The sequence below is a fragment of the Arvicola amphibius genome, chromosome 10 (assembly GCF_903992535.2).
Source record: "Arvicola amphibius chromosome 10, mArvAmp1.2, whole genome shotgun sequence".
NCBI classification, from domain to species: domain Eukaryota; kingdom Metazoa; phylum Chordata; class Mammalia; order Rodentia; family Cricetidae; genus Arvicola; species Arvicola amphibius.
The window spans coordinates 92,847,205-92,867,638 of record NC_052056.1 but is presented as its reverse complement, the minus strand read 5'-3'; the positions used below and the strand labels follow the sequence as shown (position 1 = coordinate 92,867,638).

At 51.0% G+C, this 20,434-nt stretch overlaps 1 protein-coding gene and 1 long non-coding RNA gene across 2 annotated transcripts in view; both read left to right on the top strand.

The window, feature by feature from the left end:
* The first annotated feature begins 1,904 nt into the window (after nt 1-1,904).
* On the top strand, nt 1,905-11,417 carry LOC119824546. The gene is made up of 3 exons (XR_005287111.1): nt 1,905-2,024; nt 9,844-9,906; nt 11,391-11,417. It is a non-coding gene; the product is annotated as an uncharacterized LOC119824546 (long non-coding RNA).
* An 857-nt stretch (nt 11,418-12,274) lies between these two features.
* Nucleotides 12,275-20,434, top strand: part of Eln (elastin) — a 33,220-nt gene continuing 25,060 nt past the window's right edge. Inside the window, exons 1-9 of the mRNA XM_042055838.1 lie at nt 12,275-12,466; nt 14,202-14,369; nt 15,010-15,115; nt 15,920-15,949; nt 17,401-17,436; nt 18,635-18,760; nt 19,183-19,329; nt 19,410-19,481; nt 20,129-20,176. Coding sequence (XP_041911772.1) covers nt 12,275-12,466; nt 14,202-14,369; nt 15,010-15,115; nt 15,920-15,949; nt 17,401-17,436; nt 18,635-18,760; nt 19,183-19,329; nt 19,410-19,481; nt 20,129-20,176 — 925 coding nt within the window. The remainder of the gene's footprint in view (nt 12,467-14,201; nt 14,370-15,009; nt 15,116-15,919; nt 15,950-17,400; nt 17,437-18,634; nt 18,761-19,182; nt 19,330-19,409; nt 19,482-20,128; nt 20,177-20,434) is intronic.

Genomic DNA, 20,434 nt, shown 5'->3' with positions numbered 1-20,434 from the left:
GGAAGGAAGGAAGGAAGGAAGGAAGGAGGGAGGGAGGGAGGGAGGGAGGAAGGGAGGGAGGGAGGGAGGGAGGAAGAAAGGAAGGGAGGAGGAGAGAGGGAGGGAAGAAGTGAGGGAGGAAGGGAAGGAGAAAGGAAGGGAGGAAGGAAGGAAGAGAGGGAAGAGGAAGGGAGGGAGAAAAGAAGGGAGGGAGGGAGGGAGGAGGAAGGAAGGAAGGAAGGAAGGAAGGAAGGAAGGAAGGAAGGAAGGAAAGAAGGGAGGGAGGGAGGGAGGAAGGAAGGGAGGGAGGGAGGGAGGGAGGAAGGAAGGAAGGAAAGGAGGGAGGGAGGGAGGGAGGAAGGAAGGAGATGGAGGGAGACAAAAGGAAAGAGGAAAAGGAAAGAAAAACTGAGACCCAAAAATCAGCCCATATCCACCTAAGCCACCTGCCTTTGGTCTCTTCCCTCCTGGCCACTACTATCAGAGCTGCAGACTCCTCTATGCCCTGTGCTAGACAAGATATCTTTAACTTATCCCTCTGAGCCACTTCCTGCAGGAGAAAGACCCCAGGACAAACGGTGGACTTTTTCATCCGACCAAATATGACCTAGAACAGACAATCATCATGGTCACCTATCCTGTAGCACCCACATTTCCTTCATACATGCAGGGGTCTTGGAGTGACATAACCTTCCCTTGACCCACCCCTTCACCTCCCAAAAACCTCCCAGGGTCCCCATAAGGCTCAAGGACCGGGTGGCCAGAGCACTACACTTTCCTGACGGGACATTTCTGTTGGTTCAGTAAAGGCTGCCCCCTTCTGGTCAACAGATGAATAGCATCCTCAAGCCTTCCCAGAGGCGCCAAAAGAATGGTTTCAGATCCAGGCTAGAGTTAGCGGTGCTCAGCTTATGACAGGTGGTGACCAAGCAATAATGAGAATACTGAGCTGATCGTCATCTGCACGGAGCTCCCGCCTCCATGTTCCCCATCAGCCACTTAGGATCCAGTTTGACCTCTGTTGGACACTGGTTTGCTCAGGGATGGTGCAAAGCTATGTTCGTGGCCCGTACAAAACCAAGACCTTATGCAAGGATCATCTTAGAGTCCTAGGGAGACACTAAATATATGACTTTCATTCCCAAGCCGTTCACCTGACCTCAGCCCCTTGGTTTCTGCAACCATAGACCCTAGACTTATCCAACACCCTTTCCCTGGCTTCAAACAGATGACTAAGACTTTGTCTCAACCACAATGAATAGATCGTATGTCAGCGTCCCTATTCTGTCCCCAAAATGCCCCCACGGTGCCATACCCTCTGGTTTTCTCTCCCAGGCAATTCTGTCTGCAGACTCTATAGGCAGACCCCCTTAGACCCATCAACCTTCCCAGCCCAGTTTTGGGTAAGGTCTGTCTTTAGCTAGGTTTGAGGGTGTCGGGGTGTCTGCAGGGCCAGGGTGGGAGCTGAGGCGCGGGACAGCTGGCCTGTGTCCCCACACTGGGCCTGGGGCCCAGGCAGAGGGGCGGGGGCCTGGCTACTCCAGCCTTGGCTAGGGCTGGGATTTTTTGGCCGGGCTGCCTGGGCCCTCCCTCCTGCTTCCTCTCCAGAGGACTGTCCTGGCAAAGGCCCCCTCGCACTTTCTGGCGGGAACAGGGCCAGGAGCAAGCAAACAGCTACAGAGGGAAAGCCGCGCACGCGTGTGTGTGTGTGTGTGTGTGTGTGTGTGTGCAGGAAAATAGACCCATGGTCCAGGCAGATTCAGCCTAGGAGGCTTGCGAGCCTGGCCTTTCGTAATTGCCCCCTCCCCCGCGACCCCCTCTCCCAGCTCCCCCTCCTCCCTCCCTCCTCCCACCCGCCCTCTATCCCTCCCTCCCTCCCTCACAGCAGCCTACCAGGCAGCAATTACGCTTTGGGGATAAAACGAGGCGCAGAGAGCAGGCTGGGGCAGTCCTCCCCGAGATGGCGAGTCTGACAACGGCAGTCCCGCAGCCTGGCGTTTTGCTGATCTTCTTGCTCAACCTCCTCCATCCCGCGCAGCCTGGAGGTAAGGGGCTCCTCGCCGGTCCCACAGTGCCCCTCGCCGGTCCCATACTGCCCCTCGCCGGTCCCATGCTGCCCACATCTGCGGGACCCAGCCGGCCAGGAGACAAGACTGATGGGGGATCCCGGAGATGGATGAGCCCTTCGCCTCCAGATCTCCCCTCTCCCTCTTCCAGGCAGGGTCCTGGGAACTGTCTCCTCTAGAGAGCTAGCTCCGCGGAGGGGGATCCTGTCAAACATACATTCCACAAATCAGGATGGTCCCTAGCCTCTGTCCAAGCTCGAGAGGGGGCGGTCCTCGGAGCCACCTGGGTGCTTGTCCAGTGGAGGCAGTTTGCACACCTGTACACATACCAGCCTGGGGAGAGATAATCCTGGTTGCTTGGGGGATGCTGGGAGTGTGGTGTGTGTGTGTGTGTGTGTGTGTGTGTGTGTGTGGTGTTTCACACTATGTTGCACAGGTGTCAATGTGAGGATCTGGCCGATCATGTCCCTGAAGGAGGAGTATCTGGGAAAGGTATGGTCTGTTGACGAGTCCATCCCTAGACAGGTGAAGGTGGAGGGAGGCAACCATGAAGTTGTCTGGTGGGACCTGCCAAAGTCCAACACACAGTTGGGCGTGGTGAGCCACACTTGTGTTCCCAGCATGTAAGTTCAAAGCCAACTAGACCCTATCTCAAAAAGAAAAAAAAAACTGAATGAGGGTTAAGGATGTCTCAGTTGGTAGAGCGCTTTCTAAATACGCACAAAGCCTTGGGTAAACTAGATTGCACGGTGATGCGTACCTGTGTAGTGGCCCAACGATCAGGAATTCAGTGTGTCATTGGCTACATAGTGAGTTCAAGGCCATATGGGCTACACGATGCTGTCTCAAAAAAAAAAAAAAAAACCAACATCCTGAAGAAGTCTGGTGCCGGGTGTAGGTTGTCACTGTAAGTGTGTGCGAGTCCTTGCCCGTAGGAGGGTTTCCTGGGGTGGAGTACAGGCCAGGGGGTGAGCTGGGAAAGGTGCCCATCTCCCAGCAGACAGGGCACAGCTGGTGTCGGAGGCTACACTGAGCCGCCAGTTATCATCCTGGTCATCTGCTGTGTCCAGACCAGGCACACTGGGTTATGGGGGAGGAAGGAGACGGCTCGCAGAGGGAAGGTGCATCCGGCCATGGGGAAAGAGGTACAAGCCCATGGGCCACCTGCTAGGGTCATCTAGGTGGAATCTGGTTTCCGTAAGAGCCCTCCTTGTCATGGGAACCCGAACTTGAACTGGGGACAGGGGGCTGCAGAGCAGGGTGGGGCAGGGCAGGGCTGGGCTGTGGTCAGAGGCTGGGTGGGAGCAGCAGCAGGTCCGTGAGACTGACCTGCTCAGGGTAGGAGCCCACTGGAGCACAAGAGTTCCTAGACTGGGACAAGACTGAGGGTTGTGGGTACCAACAGGAGGACCCTGCAGCTTCAGCCAGCCAGTGGTTAAGAGTCATGACTCTGGATCGCCTGACCCTCCTGCCCCAGATGTGGTCACCTAACATCTGCCCACCCTCCTCCCTTGATGGTTATACTAGTTCATCATAAAGAAACTATTATCTGAATACACCTGAGGCAGGAGGCTATCTAGTTGGAGGGCAACCTGAACTAGATAGTGAGATCTTCTCTCAAAAGAATCTAAAAGAAGGCAAGAGATGGAACTCAGCTAATAGAGAACTTGCCTCGCATGCTAGAAGGCCTGGGTTTTATCCCCAGCACCACACAAACCAGGTGTGGTGGTGGCTCCCACCTGTGGTCCCAGCTCTCAGGAGGTAGAGGCAGAAGGATCAGGAGTTCAAGGTCACACTTAGCTATAGAGGGAATTCAAGGCTAGCCTGGGCTACACAAGACCCTTTCTTGAAAGGTACAGAAACAGAGCCTGGAAGTTACTATCAGCCAGCTTTCTGCCCTGAGTCAAAAAAAAAAAAAAAAAAAGAAAGAAAGAAAGAAAAAGAAAAAGAAAGAGGGGGTGGAGGAAGTGCCAGGGAATACTGGGCAGAGACAGCCCTGGGGCGGAGTCTTCCTATAAGGGCAGAACAAACCCTCCCCCTTGTAGCCTGGGTGACATCACTCGGTACTCAGCTGGCATCATTCCCCCTGAAGATAAATCTCAACTCTGTCCCAGGTGGCCGGAGTCACTAGGTTCAAGCCAGAGGCACTGTGGATTGATGAGGCCTTTCAAGATTTGTTCTGAGTCCACTGAACTCCTAAGAGGTCAGAGATCTGCGCGGGGCTGGACATTGGTCACACCTACCTAGTCTCCCACCTGTCTGGTCCCCAGGGTGGGGGAGCCTGGTCTCCCCAAGAGAAAGATGTCATGGGCGCCAGTTCCTCGTCGCTGATGGGGGTGATAGTAACATTTCCTCTGACTAATGACTTGCGTCAGCCCCTGTGTTAGAGGGGATATATAAACCAGGTGTGGCGGCTCAGGAGCTCCAGAGACTAGGACTGCGGGATCACCGTGGAAGTGAGTCCTGCGCCACAGAGGGAGTTCCAAGCCAGCCTGTGCTAGATGGTGAGACTTTATCCCCCAAAACAAAATTAAAATAAAAGGTCACCAAAGGGAGAAAAAAAAGAATCAAGCATGGTAGCACCCTTGCCTATAGCAGCCTTGCACTTTGGAAAGATGGAGACAGGAGGAGACGGGAGGTTCAGAGGTTCACTATCATCATCTATAAAGTGAGTTCTAGGCTAGCCTGGGCTACAAGAATCGATTTCTTCAAAAAAGTACATGTTGGAGGATCGGACATAAAACGAAGTTCAGCGATCTTCCTGACCCCAGAAATGTTTTCCGTATCCCCTCCCCCTCATTTACCCGCTGAAGGTTTATCTCAGGATAAACCTGATGGGCATGACTGTTGCCTGGACCTATGCCGCGACCTAAGAATTCTTCCTCTATTTGATCTGTGGCGGCTCTTGTTCGGGGGGGATTTGAGGGTTGACAGCTCCCCAGGTGCCTCTGATAAGCTGCCAAAGATTTAGTGCCTTGATCCAGCTCTGGGTGTCTGGTTGAAGCAAGGGATAGCTCACACAAACGCAGGAGCATGGACAACTTTTGCAAAGCGTCTGGCAAACTGCTCCTCACACACAATAAGCATCTTGGCGAGGTTTTATCTGCTCAATCCAGGCCGGCCCACTGGATTTGGGCTTGGCAGGGCCCCCTGCCAGGACCCGTTAGCACCGCTAACCTCGTAGTGGCAAGGTCAAATGTAGATATCAGGCCAAGGTGCTGTGTCTGGTTGACTTTCAGTTTCCTTGGCTGCGAAAGGGAAAAAACATCCCTATTTTTAGCACCCAGCCCCTAAGTATCCCTGGGGTTTGGGTGCAAGGGTAACAGTAGCAACTTAACAGCTGCCAAAAAATATCCACTGGAGGATCATGGGACAGCAAAGCTGTGGAGTGACTTTCTCTTACAATTTGCTAAGGGTCTGATGGTCCATGAAATTAGCTCCTATCTTTACTTTTCTAAGGTTTTTTTAAAATTATTTATTTGTTATTGATTTTTGTTATTTTGGATTTTTGTTTGGTTTTTATTGTTTTGTTGTTGTTTTTTGTTCTTTTTGTTTGTTTGCTCGTTTGTTTAGGGAGGGGTTGTGCTGGGGGCTGAACCCAAAGCTTTGTGCATGCTGGGCAAGTGTGCTACCTCTGAGCTATAAGAGCAACCTCTAAGATGGGTTTTTTGGGGTTTTTTTTGTTTGTTTGTTTGTGTGTTTGTGTTTGTTTTATTGAGACGAGGGTCAAGCTGGCCTTGAACTCACTCTGTGGTTGAGGGTGACCTTGAACTCCTGATCTTCCCACTTCCACCTCCCAAATGCTGGAATTACATCTGTGAGCCACTGAGCCTGGATCCAATTTCCTAAGGTTAAAGAATACTTTTGTTTCTCAAATATGTAGCTCTGGCTGGCCTGGAACTTGGTAGGTAGGACATATTGTCCTCTCCAATTTACAGCAATCCTCCTGCCTCTGCCTGCCAAGTGCTGGGATTATCAGTGCCCATCACTGCCCCTGACCTACCCAGCCCAGTTTCTAAGGCTTAATTCTCCCTGGTGATTGTTATATAAACAGGTAACCAAAATGGAGAGGACTCAGGGAGGGTTCTCCAGAGAATCTGAGGGGACTCTTGAGAGAAAAATTTAACTGAATATGGGGACCCAGGCCTTTAATCCCCCAGGATTTAGGATGCTGAGACAGGGTTGTAAACCCAAATCTAAGCTATATACAGAGTTTCAAGCTAGCCTGGGCTACAAAGAAGCCCTGTGTTAGAAAAGAGAAGAGAAGAGGAGACCAGAGAAAAGAGAAAAGAAGGGGAGGGGAAAGAAGGGGAAAGAAGAGGAGAATTAGGCAAAGGGAGGGGAGGGAAGCAGAAGAGAGGAAGGCAAAACCAAAAACATTCTGAGGCGCTGAGGAGCAGGCTGCCGCCCAGGAGCAAGCCAAGTGCAGACCACACAAATGAAAGGGCTGAAGATCTCCCCTCTCGGAGAGTTTACAGGCAGAGGACTAAGGGGTGTTTTCGGGGCTTCTAGCCCAGGTCAGAGGACTGTTCGGATCCCTGGGAGTCTAGGGTCATGATTCACACATGTGAGAGATGAAATTTGCCCCAAGGCTAGCAGGAGGAATGAGCCAGACTCACATAAAACAAGACACAAGTGTGTTCCAAGCCAGCTGCTTGTGGCCGACCGAGCATTGAAGGCAGGAGAAACTGTGGTGAGCTAGAAGGAGCGGCAAAGACTTTCAGCAGGGTGAGGATGTTCTCAGTAGAAAACCCTGCTGGCACAAAGGAGAGACAGTGGGAATGAAGAGCATGAGGGAGGAGACCTCCATAAGCAGTGTATGATTTTTGAGACAAGGGGTTTGCTGTGTTGCACAGGCTAGCCTGAACCTCACCCTGTAGCCCAGGGAAGCCTCCATCTCCCTAGGAAGTGCAACGTGATCTCAAACTCACACTCCTCCTGTCTCCGCCTCTGAGTACGGGAATTACAGGTGTGTGCCGACATGTCCTATCTACAGAGTCCTTTATTCTTATTATATTTATTGTGTCTATATGCACATATCACTGTGGGGGGGTCAGAAAACAATTAGGGGGAGTCAACTCTTCCCCTCTGCCATGCGGGTTCATGGGGTTCTGCCATGAGGTTTGGCAGTCAAGAGAAGGCAGCTACTCTGTTTTCTCAGTGAAAAACAAGAATCAAAAACTCTAGCCAAGCCTGGTGACACATGCCTGCCCTCTCAGCGCTCTAGTGGCTGAGGCTGGAGAATCTCATGTTCGAAACCAGCTTATGCTACACAATGAGATCTGGTCTCAAAACAACATTCCAAATATCTGGAATGTCCTGGGTTGGGTGTGACGCTGGACCAATGTGATTGGGCTATGAAACACGGTTGTGGAAAGCAGAGAGGCGCTGGAGAGAGGGGAAGTAACAGCGCCCTCAAGAGGGAACCTGGTTATAGGCTGGGTGTTGGAGAACAACTCTAAGAGAGAGGACATAGGGGCTCGGTCAAGTCAGGGGCTCAGCAAGCCCACCCCCAGGGGCCTTATGGGGGGAGTGAGGAAACAAATCAGACACAACCCAATCTCTCTGCCTCCCTCACTCACCATTTATTGAGTACCTATTGTATACCTGGGCCTAGCCATGCACTAAGAGAAAACAGGGGACCCAAGATCACCAGCACTTTCTTTTAACAATTATTTCTGTGCAGGGTCTGACTAGGATCTGTCCTTTCATTTGAATGCTTGCAACCATGCCAGGCAGCAAACCTCACAACTACATTGTGAGGAAGAAAAAAAAATGTGAGGCTTGGCTAAGGAGGTGGTTCCGTTGGCAGGGTGTGTGCCTAGCGAGCATGAAGCCCTGGGTTCTATTCCCAGCCCTGGAACAAACCAGGTGGGGTGGCACAGGTCTGTCACCCCAGCACTGGGGAGATGCAGTTACTTGCCTGAGGTCACACACCGAATGAGGAGCTGGGAGAGAAGCCAGAGGGCCTTGCCCTGGGTCCCCTTGCCGTTCCCACCACATTGTTCCCTTGTTCCTGTTGTTCCCACAGGCAGCTCTAGGGCTGGAGACCAGAAAGAACAGGAAGAGAAGGGGAGAAAGTGCAGGAGAGAAGCAGAGACTGGAACTCCCCACTTGGGGCTCAGAGCTGGAGGCCAGAGCCTGGGAGGGCATCAAAAGCTTGGGTGGGGGGGGGGGGGCATGTGTGTTTGGCAGCTCAGGACAATGCTAGAAGTCTGCTTCCTGCAGACTCAGATCCCTGGGGCCACCCCTCCCTGAACCCCCAGGCTCTGAGCAGATCACTCGAGACCATCCAGGCCTGGCTCTCAGTCTCTCCAGGGTTGAGAGGGGAGGGGCACAGACCCCAGGAGGTAGTGGCACCAGGACTTTAGCACAATCTGCCCATGGCGGCCAGACATTCCTAACCCTGCTTAGGCTGACAAGGTCCAGGGACCAGGCAGGCCCAGCTGTGTATTGTCACCAAGTGTCTGAGGCCAGACACACAGACATCTGGCTGAGAGGTCTCCCTGAACTGAAAAGCTACATGACTGACTGGCACCCACCTTGCATCCCTCACCATATGACTCTCGGGCTCCCTTCAGCAGAGTAGACTTGGGCCCTGGTAACAAGGTGACTTGTCAAGGTCAGAGGTCATGGCTCAGTATAGGAGTTTCCATTTGTTGCCATGACAACAACTCCAGGGCCAGCATCTCCAATGAAAGCTTTGGCTGGTCCCTGGGGACTAAATTCGTGACCTTGGCTTGGAATTAACTGTTCCTTAGGAAACTATTCGATTGGCTCATTCATGGTGTTCCCACCCCCTCCAGTCCCTGGCACCTCCCAAAACAGCCCTGGGTCCCTGGCCAGAACCTCACCCAAAGAGAGTTGCCCAGGGGCCAAGGACACTGACCTTGCACTATCCTACCAGAGTGGGAATGGTTGAAGCCAGACAGCAGCTAACTCCTAACTGATGTCACCTCCCAGCCTGCCCTCTTACATTTGACTCCAGCCTTACCGCCCAGCTCCCAGCAAAGTCGTGGGTAAAGCAGGTAGGCAGAGTCCCTTGCCCAATGCCCAGTCACAACCACAGGCAGGGTCCCTTCTCATCAAGAGTGTTAAGTCTCCTGCTCAGAGAAGTGGCCTGGGTTCGCTCCAGGCTTCATGTTTACCCAGCTGTGTGGCCCCAACCACTTCCCTTAACCTCTCTGGGCCTGATTTCAAGTCTGCTGCAACTACAATTCAGAATTTCTGCCCCTCCAGCTTCATTGAGACACTTTGGGAAGAATGAGAAAATGCAAAGTCAGGTGTGGCGGTTCATGCTTATAATCTTGGCTTCTCAGGAGGCTGGGGATGGGGGGAGGGGGTGCAAGATCAAGACCAGTCTGAACCACGTAGTGAGGACCTGTCTCAATAAAACAAGAACTGGGGTCATGTCAGTGGTAGAGCTCCTTCCTAGAATCCCCCAGTGAGGGGCTGGGGTGTGGTTCAGTGGTAGAGTGCTTGCTAAGCACACATACACAAAAAGAACCTATATATATATAGTTTACCCTCAGACATTGATCTATAGACAAACAATACCATAATCACTATCTATATCTTCATTAAAACACGGTTGGTGACAGGCAGTAGTGGTGGATGTCTTTAACCCCAGCCCTTAGGGGGCAGAGGCAGGCGGATCTCTGTGAGTTCGAGGACAGCCTGGTCTACAGAACGAGCTCCAGGGCAGCCAGGGCTACACAACACAGTGAAGCCCTGTCCCCAAAACAAACAAACAAGCCTGAGAAGCCTAACTAATCAGAGTTGACCCTCTTCCTTCTAGGGGTTCCAGGAGCTGTGCCCGGTGGAGTTCCTGGCGGAGTCCCTGGCGGAGTCTATTATCCAGGTAATGTACATGGTTTCCACACACCTATTTATGACAGATGGGGATGGATTGCTCATGAGAGATGGAATATTTTTAAGTATTTTTATTACACTTGTTTTTAGGGCTTGCATGTGGAAGTCAGAAAACAGCTCTTTTTGTTTGGGTGCTTCTTTTGGTTTGTTTGCTTGTTTTGTTTTGTTTTTTTGAGACAGCGTCCCACTATGTATCCCCGGCTGTACTGGAACTCACAGAGATCCTCTGGAGGGCTGGGATTAAAAGCATGTGACACCATGCCCAGTTCCATAGGACAACATTTGGGATTCGGATCTTTGCTACCACCGTGTGGGTCCCAGGGCTGAAACTCGATATGTTGGGCTTGGCAGCAAATGAGCTTTACCCACTGAGCTAGTTCATGGGCCAGAGAAGTTATCACATTTCCATTCCTGCCACTGAGGACCTGCAAATCAGGCCCATTTTCTGAAGCAGTTAACCAGGCCGGGGATGTGGCTCAGTTAACAGAGTGTTTGCCTAGCATGTGTGAAACCCTGGGTACCATCCCCAGCACTGTTTAAACCAGGTATAGTGGCTGCATACCTGTAATCCCAGCACTTGGAGGACAGACATTCAAAGACATCCCTTGGCTATAGAAAGAGCTCAGGCCAGCCTGGGCTGTAAGAGACCCTGCCTCAAAAAAAAAGCAATCCAATCAGTAGAGTGAGATGTGAAGGCACACATCTGTAACAGTAGCATCCCAGACATAGAGAGTCAAGAGTTCAAAGCCAGCTTGAGCTGCATAGTCTCCACCCTAAGAAAAGCTGCTAATGGAACATCTATTAAGAGCATAAATATTGTACAAGATGGAGCATAATCCCTGCTGTCAGGAGGCTGGCGCCTTCACACATTCCTATCATTGGAAGGGTTCGCAGTCCTCGAAGCTTTAATCCTGCTCTTGGCAATCCCCCAGAGGCGAATAACAGAGAAGATAAATAGAGCGACTAAGCTGGGGATGCAGCTTGATGGGTAGAGCGTCTGCCTAGTGTGTGTGAAGCCCCAGCATCTCATAAACCACGGGTCATGGCGAATGCCTGTACTTGTGGAGCGAGCTAGCTATCCACACTAGTGAACCTGGGGTTTGATTGGCACACCCTGCACCAACGAATAAGGTACAAGAATGACGGTGGATGACTCTAGACATCAACTTTGGGCCTCCACAGGAATGCACACACACACACACACAAACATGCACGCATGCATATACACACGCATACCAGACACACATACATGGAAAAATGGAAAGAAAATAACTGACATGAAGTCAAAAGTCCCTCTAGTTCCATCCTAGGACAAACTGACACAAGGCTATTGAGTCAGTAAGACAGAAAAAGAAACTGGGTCATAGGAGTTGACTTGCCCAAAGTTCTACAGCTAGAATTTGATGGTGGTGGGGTGTGGCTTGTCTGGATACTAACCTCTGATGTTTCTCTCTCTCTCAATGCACACAACAGGGGCTGGTATCGGAGGACTGGGTGGAGCAGGAGGTAAGCTCAGAAACTAGCCTTAGGCTCCTCAATGAAAGGATCTTGGTGTCATCATGACCCCCCCAACACACATCATTAGACCTCAGGTCTTCAAGAGATCCCAGCAACTAATGTTGTACAGGTTGAGCATCCCGTGGAAAAGAGACCTCCTTAAAAACAAAACCCCAATGACCCTTTTAGGATCCTCATGGCCCCTTCCTACTTTTATATTCTCTTTGATCTCCTCTCTTAACGATCCTGCCAGGTGGAGATTAACTCCTCTTGAGGGAAAAAAAAACTGAGAAATTGCTGGAGATGTTGGTGCATGCCTATAACCCCAGCACTGAGGAGGTAGAAACTAGGGATCAAGAATTCAGAGTCATCCTTGAATATATAGCAAGTTCAAGATCAGCCTGAACTACACAAGACATAATCTCAAAACAAGCCAGGAAGCTGTCACTCAACAAAACTCCAGAGGGAAAGATGGGCTCCCAGGGACTCCATGACTAAGCAAGAGAACTTTCTAGGCATCACCTCTAGCACTTGAGGAAGAGACCCACATACACCCCTCACCCTCTACTGTGGGGCAGGCGTAAGCAATGAATAAGTACTAAGAGATGGGAGGAGGTACGTGTCTGTAATACCAGAACTTGAGAGTTAGGGGTAGGGGATTCATGAGTTCAAAGTCATCCTTGGCTATATCATCATAGCCTGGGCTATGATGAGTCCCTGTCTCAGACAGACAGACAGAGGCAGAGAAAGAGAAATGAGTCACTTCTTCCCTGCCATTCATCATCATTTCTTCTCTCTGCAGCTCTGGGACCTGGAGGAAAACCACCTAAACCAGGTAAGATCTAAGCAAGGCCCCTGAAATGGGGAAGGTAGGATTCACAGAGCCATGCCTGGCAAGGGATCCAAAAGGAGGGAGCTGTAGGCAGCAACTATCAGGTATCAATAGGTATCAACAAGCTAGAGTCAGGCCACAAGTTGGCCGGACACAGGAGGTTGGGGACAGTTCAGTGGCCTATGTCCAGCATGGGCCCAATGTGCCAGCTTCCTGGAGAGTATCCTCTGCTCTCAGTCCCAGAAAGAAAAAAAAAACCCTGATGTTTCAGGCAAAGCAGCATCTGAGGTCCCCATGGTCTCCTGTAAAGCAGCACTTAGAATGGAAGACCCCAGACACTATATCTAGACATTTGACTTCTGACCCAGACGTGAGCTCAATTTTAAGCTAAACCTGACCCCTGGCCCCAGATGGCCTTGCTGCCTGTTCCCAGCCTCCTTCCAGCTATGTCTAGATCATGGAATTTTCTAGTAAGGAAAAAAACCATAGCTCTGCTTCATCAGCAGTGCTGGGATCTTCCAACAGTGGTCACTCTCAGCTTTGAGGAGGGGCAAATGGAGGGGTGTCTTTTGATGGAACACTCTGGAATAAGAAGCAGGTGGTGGCCATGATCTGGTGGCACATACCTGTGATCTTAGTTCCTTAGAAGGTTGAGACAGGAGGGTTCTGACTTAGAGAGATCAGCCTCAGATAGATAGCAAGACCTGTTTCAGAATAAAAAGTAGAAAGAATACTAAGGATATAGTTCAGTGGTAGAGCCCCTGCCTAGAATCCCCCAGTGAGGTGCTGGGGTGTGGCTCAGTGGTAGAGCACCTGCCTAGAATCCCCAGTGAGGGGCTAGGAGTATCACACAGTATCACACAGGGGTAAACAAGATGGAAACCCTGTGTTGCATCCCTCTTAATACACACACACACACCCACACACACACACACACACGCACACGCACGCACGCACGCACGCACCCCAATCATATTGATGCCCTCCTCCGTGTGTGATGCTCTCTATGTGGCATATGCATCTCCACCCAGTGCCTGCCACCCTGGCTCCAAAGTCACATGCTCCTGGACAGTTGAGAGGTCCAACTGCTCTTACAAAACCCTGATGACAGATGACCCAACCACTAATGAATGTGCGAGAAGCTGATTCTCCTTCCCTAAACTCTATGGGAGTTGTGAAACTTCAGGACCGGGGCCAGCAAGGGAGGAAAAGGACGGGGCATCTGGACAAGCTAGGTTCTAGGGGCTGAGAATTTATAAAGCCAGGAGATTCCATGGCTCGTTAATTCTCCTTGCGGTACCAAAGATGGAACTCCCAGAGTCTGTTATATGCAAGGCAAGCACTCGACCACTGAGCTACATCCCTGGATCTCTTTTTACATTTCTTCAAAAACTACATTCATTTATTGGTTTGTATATTTATTTATTATGGGTATAGTATGCATGTACCCCACTGTGCCTGTAGAGGTCAGAGGGTAACTTTTGAGCATTGATTCTCTTCTTCCACCTTGTAGGGTCCAATAATCAAACTCATGTTGTCAGGCTTAGTGACAAGGGCCTTCAGCCGCTGAGCCATCTTATTTTTATTTTGATACAGGATCTTCCTAAGTTGTCCAGGCTGACCTTGAACTATATAACCCAGACAGACCTTGATATATAGATCCTGCTGCCTCAGCCTCCTGAGTAGCTGAAACGGTAGGCATGTGCTACCAGGTCCAGTTCCTACGGTCATCTTTTAGCCTCAGGATACATAGACTGAAGTCTGTAACAGGCTTGGCCAGGCCACCATGAATAACCCGATGAAGGTCCCCACATCCTGGCTAGAGGGATGTCCGGGCCTGCCCAGGCAGGATGGGATGGGGTGTAGGGATTGTGCAGATCGTGTTTGGGAACAATTAATCCCCTGGGAGCAGGGGTGGGTGACTTGGCAGTTGCTCCTCCATGTGGGTGCTGTAGGCTGGCCCCTCCCTGCCTGAGCTCTCAGTGGGGGACCAGGCAGCTGGGAGCCAGCCCTGCCCACACCCAGAGCACCAGCTGGAGGCCAGCAGGCTGGCCAGCCACTACAAACAAGGGGTACGGGCAACCATGAGAAGGAGCCAGGATGAGTATCCATGGGACACCCATGTAGGCTGCACATGGTAGGTGCTCCCTGCTCGCAAAGTCAGTGGTCCTAAGAAAGTAGGGATCATGAAAGCCACAAGTAGATGGGCATATTAGCCCAGCACAGGGGCAGAAGCCTGTCATTCCAGCATTCAAGAGGCAGAGGCCAGAGGACCTTGAGTTTAAGGCTACAGAGTGAGTTAAGTGTTGTGGGAACTGAGGCAGGAAAAATCACCAGTTCAAGACCAGTCTGGGCTATATGCAAGTTCAAAATCAGCCTGAATTATAGAGTGAGACCCTAAGTCAAGAAAGGAGAAGAGAAGAGATAGATAAATAGATAGGCAGGTAGATAGATAGATAGATAGATAGATAGATAGATAGATAGATAGATGATAGATACCAGACATAGTGATACACGACTTTAACCCTAGCACTTGAGAAGTAGAGACAGACAGATATCTACGAATTCAAGGCCAGCCTGGTCTACAAAGCAAGTTCCAACCCAGCCAGGGCTACACAGTGAGACCCTTTCTGTAAAGACAAAAAAAGGGGGGGCTGGGTTTGTGACTCAGTTGGTAGAACCCTTGCCTAGCATGCACAAATCCCTGGTTTCCATCCCCAATGCCACATACTAGAACATGGAGGGATGTGCCTGTAATCTCAGCAACCAGAATGTACAGACCAGGGGTTCAGGAGTTCAAGGTCATATTGGCTGCCTATTGAGTTTAAAGTCAGCCAGAGCTATATGAAACCTTGTCTCGAAAAGGAAAGTAGGGGAGACTAGAGAGATGGGTTAGCAATTACGGGCACTTGATGATCTTGCAGAGGACCAGGGTTCAGTTCCCGGCATGCACATGATAGCTCATATGTAACTCTGGTTCCCAGGAATTAGACTCCCTTTACTGGCCCCCACCAGCACTAGACACACACACACACGTGGTGCACACACATACAAGCAGCCTAAACACGCATACATATAATAGAAATAGACCTTTTAAAGATTATCATTTAGAGGACTAGAGAGGTGGCTCAGGGATCAAGAGCATATGCTGCTCTTACAGAGGTCCCAGGGTTGTCTCCCAGCTGGTCTGTTATCTCAGCTTTGGGGGATCTGACAGCTGTGACATCCATTTGCACATACCCACACACAAGACACATACAAATACACACCATTTAAAAAGATAAAATACAGCCGGGTGGCGGTGGCGCACGCCTTTAATCCCAGCACTCGGGAGGCAGAGGCAGGCGGATCTCTGTGAGTTCGAGACCAGCCTGGTCTACAAGAGCTAGTTCCAGGACAGGCTCCAAAGCTACAGAGAAACCCTGTCTCAAAAAACCAAAAAAAAAAAAAAGATAAAATACATCTTTTTAAAAATTATCACTTTAAAAGTAATCATGAAGATGGGGAAACTGAGGCTCAAGAAATGGTAAGGCGACTCTTTCATCTACAAAGACCATGGGAAGGGACCCAGGACCTGAGTCTAGAACTTTCTGACCCTGAAAAGAAGGGGACAGGCCCGGAAGGCCCTGGGCTCCCAGCTGTGATCCGACTAACTTTTTCTCCATCTCTCCAGGTTCCGGGCTTCTGGGGGCCTTTGGAGCAGGTGAGTCCAAAAGTGAGGGAGAACAGAGGGTTGCCGATGATGAGGATAAACTGGGCAAGGCTGCTGATAAAGAGGGGCAACCGGAGAGACCAGGCCACCCCCAAACTTCACCCCAATCCAGTCTTGTCCTCTCGGCCCCTCCATCAGCCAGGAAAGATCTGAGTGTGTCCCCCAATCCTCTACAAGCATAGGAAACAGGGCTAACTTCAGGGGAGCTATTGACAGAACTAGGGAGGGACTGGGAGGTGAGACCAGGAAATGATTGAGCCAGGCAGCCCCAGTCCCTGCCCACCACCATACCATACTACATGGCTCATTACAGACCCACCTTACAGATGTCTGCAATATACACATACTTAGAGGACTTTTGCTACATGCTTGGCAATCACTCTACTAAGTTATATGCTCAACCCTCTTACAGTTAGAGGATAAGCGGGGAAAGCTGGTCAGAGGAAAGATAATATCCAGTGAGATCTAGGTAGACCCCTCCTTAGCAGCAGACCCTATGCATTCGGGGGGGGGGGATCCCTTAGAGGACTTTGCCCTACAACTCTAGACCCCACAATCAGAGCTGGTGCTGGCAAGAGAGATTTTTCCCATAATTGGAAACAAACCTGCCAAGGCTAGCCTCCAAAACTCCAACCTAACTGGGCCCATCGGTCAAGGCCAAGGCCGTGGAATGTCTCCTGGAGGAGGAAAAGGAATGATCGGGCCCAGATGTGGAAAGGAGAGAGCCAGAGGGACCCATTTGGCTTCTCATGAATCTTAGAAAGGAGGATTCTGGATAGAAGGATGACTAGATGCTGTACAGGAAGGACCCCCAGGACCTAACCTAGCATAAAGCCCAGGACCACATAAACTGGACTTTCCTATTAACTGCCTAAAATCCCAGCATTTGGGAGGTAGAGCAGCCAGGAGAATCAGAAGTTCAAGGTCACCCTTAAGATACATAGCAAGTTTGAGTCAAGCGCGGGCTATATGAGACCATCTCAAAACACAAAAAGCAGGAAGTGGTGGAGACACATTTACAGATCCAGGGTGAGGGGACGGGTCTATGTCAAGATGTACAATCAAGGAAGCAGAGAAGATGCCTGGCGTGACAGCTACTAATGAGAGCAAGGCTGGCCTTGGAGGGGTAAGGGTTTGCTTACAGACCACTTCCGCCTTCATAGAAAACCAACTGGATCCTGCCAGCAGCCAGGCATCCTAGGAGACGCACGAGTCGGTCACACTTGTTAGAGATAATCAGTCACCTCCACATAGAGCATTTGATTACTATCTGATGGCTGCAGATTTATCAGGACCACTGCCCTCCACCACCCACAGTACCAAAGATATAGGGACCAGCCTAGACACACACCCGCACCCCACTCCGTGACGGCACTCGTCTTACAAGGAGCCCAGGTGTGAAACCCACATCCTTAACTTCTCTTCCTCTCCCTTCTTCACAGGCCCTGGAGGAATCGCCGGTGCTGGCCCTGGGGCAGGTTAGTGTGAACCCCTGAGCAAGATGCCATCCTCTCTCCCCAGCCTGGGGCATCTGCCTGGGATAAACAGCAGTCAGGGCACAGAGTGGGAGGCAGGCGTTGATGAGAGCGTGGATGAAGAATGACACCAGTCACCTGACCCCTAAGAAGCCACCCAGGGGGACAGTTGTAATATAGGGATGAGACTGGAGAGAGGCATGGCCTAGCTGGTCCAGCAGATCTGCCCACCAGAAAAGGCATCGGAGTAAACTGGGGACCGGAGATGGTGTGGTGCAATGCTCAGAGTGCCAGGGCTTGGCGGACAAAGGCGTAATGACATGGGTTCAAGGCCAGCCTGGGCTACATAGCAAGTTCAAGGCCAGCCTAGCTATAGAGACCTTGTCTCAAAAAAAACCAAAATACTGAGGCGGGGCATGGCAGCAGACACCTTTAATCTCAGCACTAAGGAGGCAGAGGCAGAAAGATCTCAATGAGTTCAAGACCCGCCTGGTCTGCATAGGGAGTTTCAGTACAGCTAGAGTTCCACAGTGAGACCTTTTCTCAAATGCATATTTATATATGTATTTGTACATATATACATGTACATGTATATGTATACACACATGTATACATACATTTTGAGACTGGCTTGCCTGCTCTGGCTTCCATCTCCAGCACTGCATAAACCAGATGTAGTGAAGTACCTGTGAACCCAGCACATGGGAGGTGGAGGATCAAGGAGTTCTAGGTTATCCTCAGCCTCATAACGATTTCCAGGCCAGCCTGGACTACATACATAGCCAGACTTTGACTTGAGAACTAAAAGATTCACACAGCTTTGTCTGGCCGAGCTGAGCAGCTAGGCATATACATCCTCTAATACAGTGGTTCTCGACCTTCCTAATGCCAGGACTCTTTGATACCTCATGTTGTGATGACCCCCAGCCATATTATTTCTCATTGTTATTTCATAGCTGTATTGTTGCCACTTATGAATCATAAAGTAAAATCTGCGTTTTCTGACGGTCTTGTACAACTACTGTAAAAGGGTTATTCCACCCCAAAACGGTCACAACCCACAGGCTAAGAACTGTTGCTCTAACACATGCTCCCATCCTGGTGAGCAGGGCCAACCATCTTGAAGGCCTTCAGAGGACACAGAACGGCAGCTCCCACTGAGCAGGGCACTTCTGGACCTCATTTATGTGCTCATCCACAGGTCTCGGGGCCTTTCCTGCAGGCACCTACCCAGGGGCAGGAGGTGTGGTACCTGGTGCAGCAGCCGCAGGAGCTCTGTTGCCCGGAGCAGGGGCAGCTGCAGCTTATAAAGCTGCTGCCAAAGCCGGTGAGTGGCATTTTTTTAGGGATAGTTCTATCTGCCCCCTGGCTTTCCAGACTCTGAAATTCTCAGAGAAGGCTCCCTCACCCAGACCCAGGAGACAAGAGCTGTGGGGTGATGTAGGGAGATCCTACTTCCCTGGGGAGATGATGTGGACTGCTAGTTGTACCCAGTCTTTTTTTTTGCGGGGGGGGGGGGGGTCAAGGCAGGGTTTCTCTGTAGCTTTGAAGCCTGTTCCTAGAACTTGCTCTGTAGACCAGCCTGGCCTCGAACTCACAGAGATCTTCCTGGCTTTACCTCCCGAGTGCTGGAATTAAAGGTGTGCGCCGCCACCACCTGGCTTGTACCCAGTCTTAAAGTGGTTTGGTGACAGGAGAGACCTTAAGTCCCTGTCTGATCCCTGAGCTCTCCTGCTTCTGGCTATGCAGGGGTCGGGCTTGGTGGAGTCGGTGGCGTTCCTGGTGCTGGAGTTGGTGGAGTTGGTGGAGTTGGTGGAGTCCCTGGTGTCGGAATTGGCGGCGTCCCTGGTGGTGTTGGTGGTCTTGGTGGCATCGGTGGCTTAGGAGTATCAACAGGTATGGTGACCGGACTTGAGTGACTTAAGGTGGTGCCTGCAGACCTGGTTGGAGTCAGCCCTGCAATTCCTTCCATTCAGGTGCTGTGGTGCCACAAGTCGGAGCTGGAGCCGCTGGAGTCGGAGCGGGAGCAAAGCCTGGAAAGGTTCCAGGTCAGTGCAGCATCTAGGAGGATGGGGTTAAAGGCCAGAGGTCTAGGAGTCCGCTGAGGTCAGAGCCCTCCCCTGCTCCAAAATGCTGGGAGATGAAGGGAACAGTACAAGCTGGATCAGGGGGCAGCAGATCTGTTTGGGCAATGCAGCTAAGTGACTTGATCCTGGCTTCTAAAAATCTCTATAATCTTGGAGCAAAAAGAGACCTCACAGACGGGCTCTGGATCACAGATGGGGAAACTGAGGTTTTAAATGTTGAGTCAGAACAGAAGGGCCCACAGCTGTTCCCGGTAGAGCTGGAGGGGAGCCCAGCATCCTGCGGCACCCCCATCTGGTGCTCATTTGGCCCCATACTCTTTAGGAAGTGACTTCAGGTTAAATAAAAGGCGAACATCTGGAAGCCTTTAGACTTGAGGTGGGCTGGCTGGGCTGCGTCAACAGGCTGTGGGCTCCAGAAGACAGTTAAATCGGGCCTTGGAGGATGTACAGGCTCTCTCTGACATGGAGCAGGGAGTGCTGTGGTCATGCTCTATCTGGCCCAAGCTATCCCAGTGCTCACACTGGCTTGCAAGGCCTGGACCTCTTGTTGCTGCTGTCTGAAGGGATGGCAGAACCCCTGCTAAGGTTCCTTGTTCTTATGCCTCCAGGTGTTGGTCTTCCAGGTGTGTACCCAGGCGGAGTGCTCCCGGGCACAGGTGAGAACAAGAAGGATGGACTGGGGATGTTGCTCAGTTGATACAGCGCTTGCTTAGCATGGGTTCCATCCTCAGCATCCCATAAACCAGGCGGGGTGGTACATGCGTTTAACCCCAGCACTTTGAAGGATGAGGCATAAGGATCTTAAGTTTGAGGTCAGCCAGGGCTACATAATGTGACCTGATTTCGAAAAACAAAAAGTAGGGCTAAAGAGATGGCTCAGAGATTAAAAGCACAGGCTGCTCTTCCAGAGGACC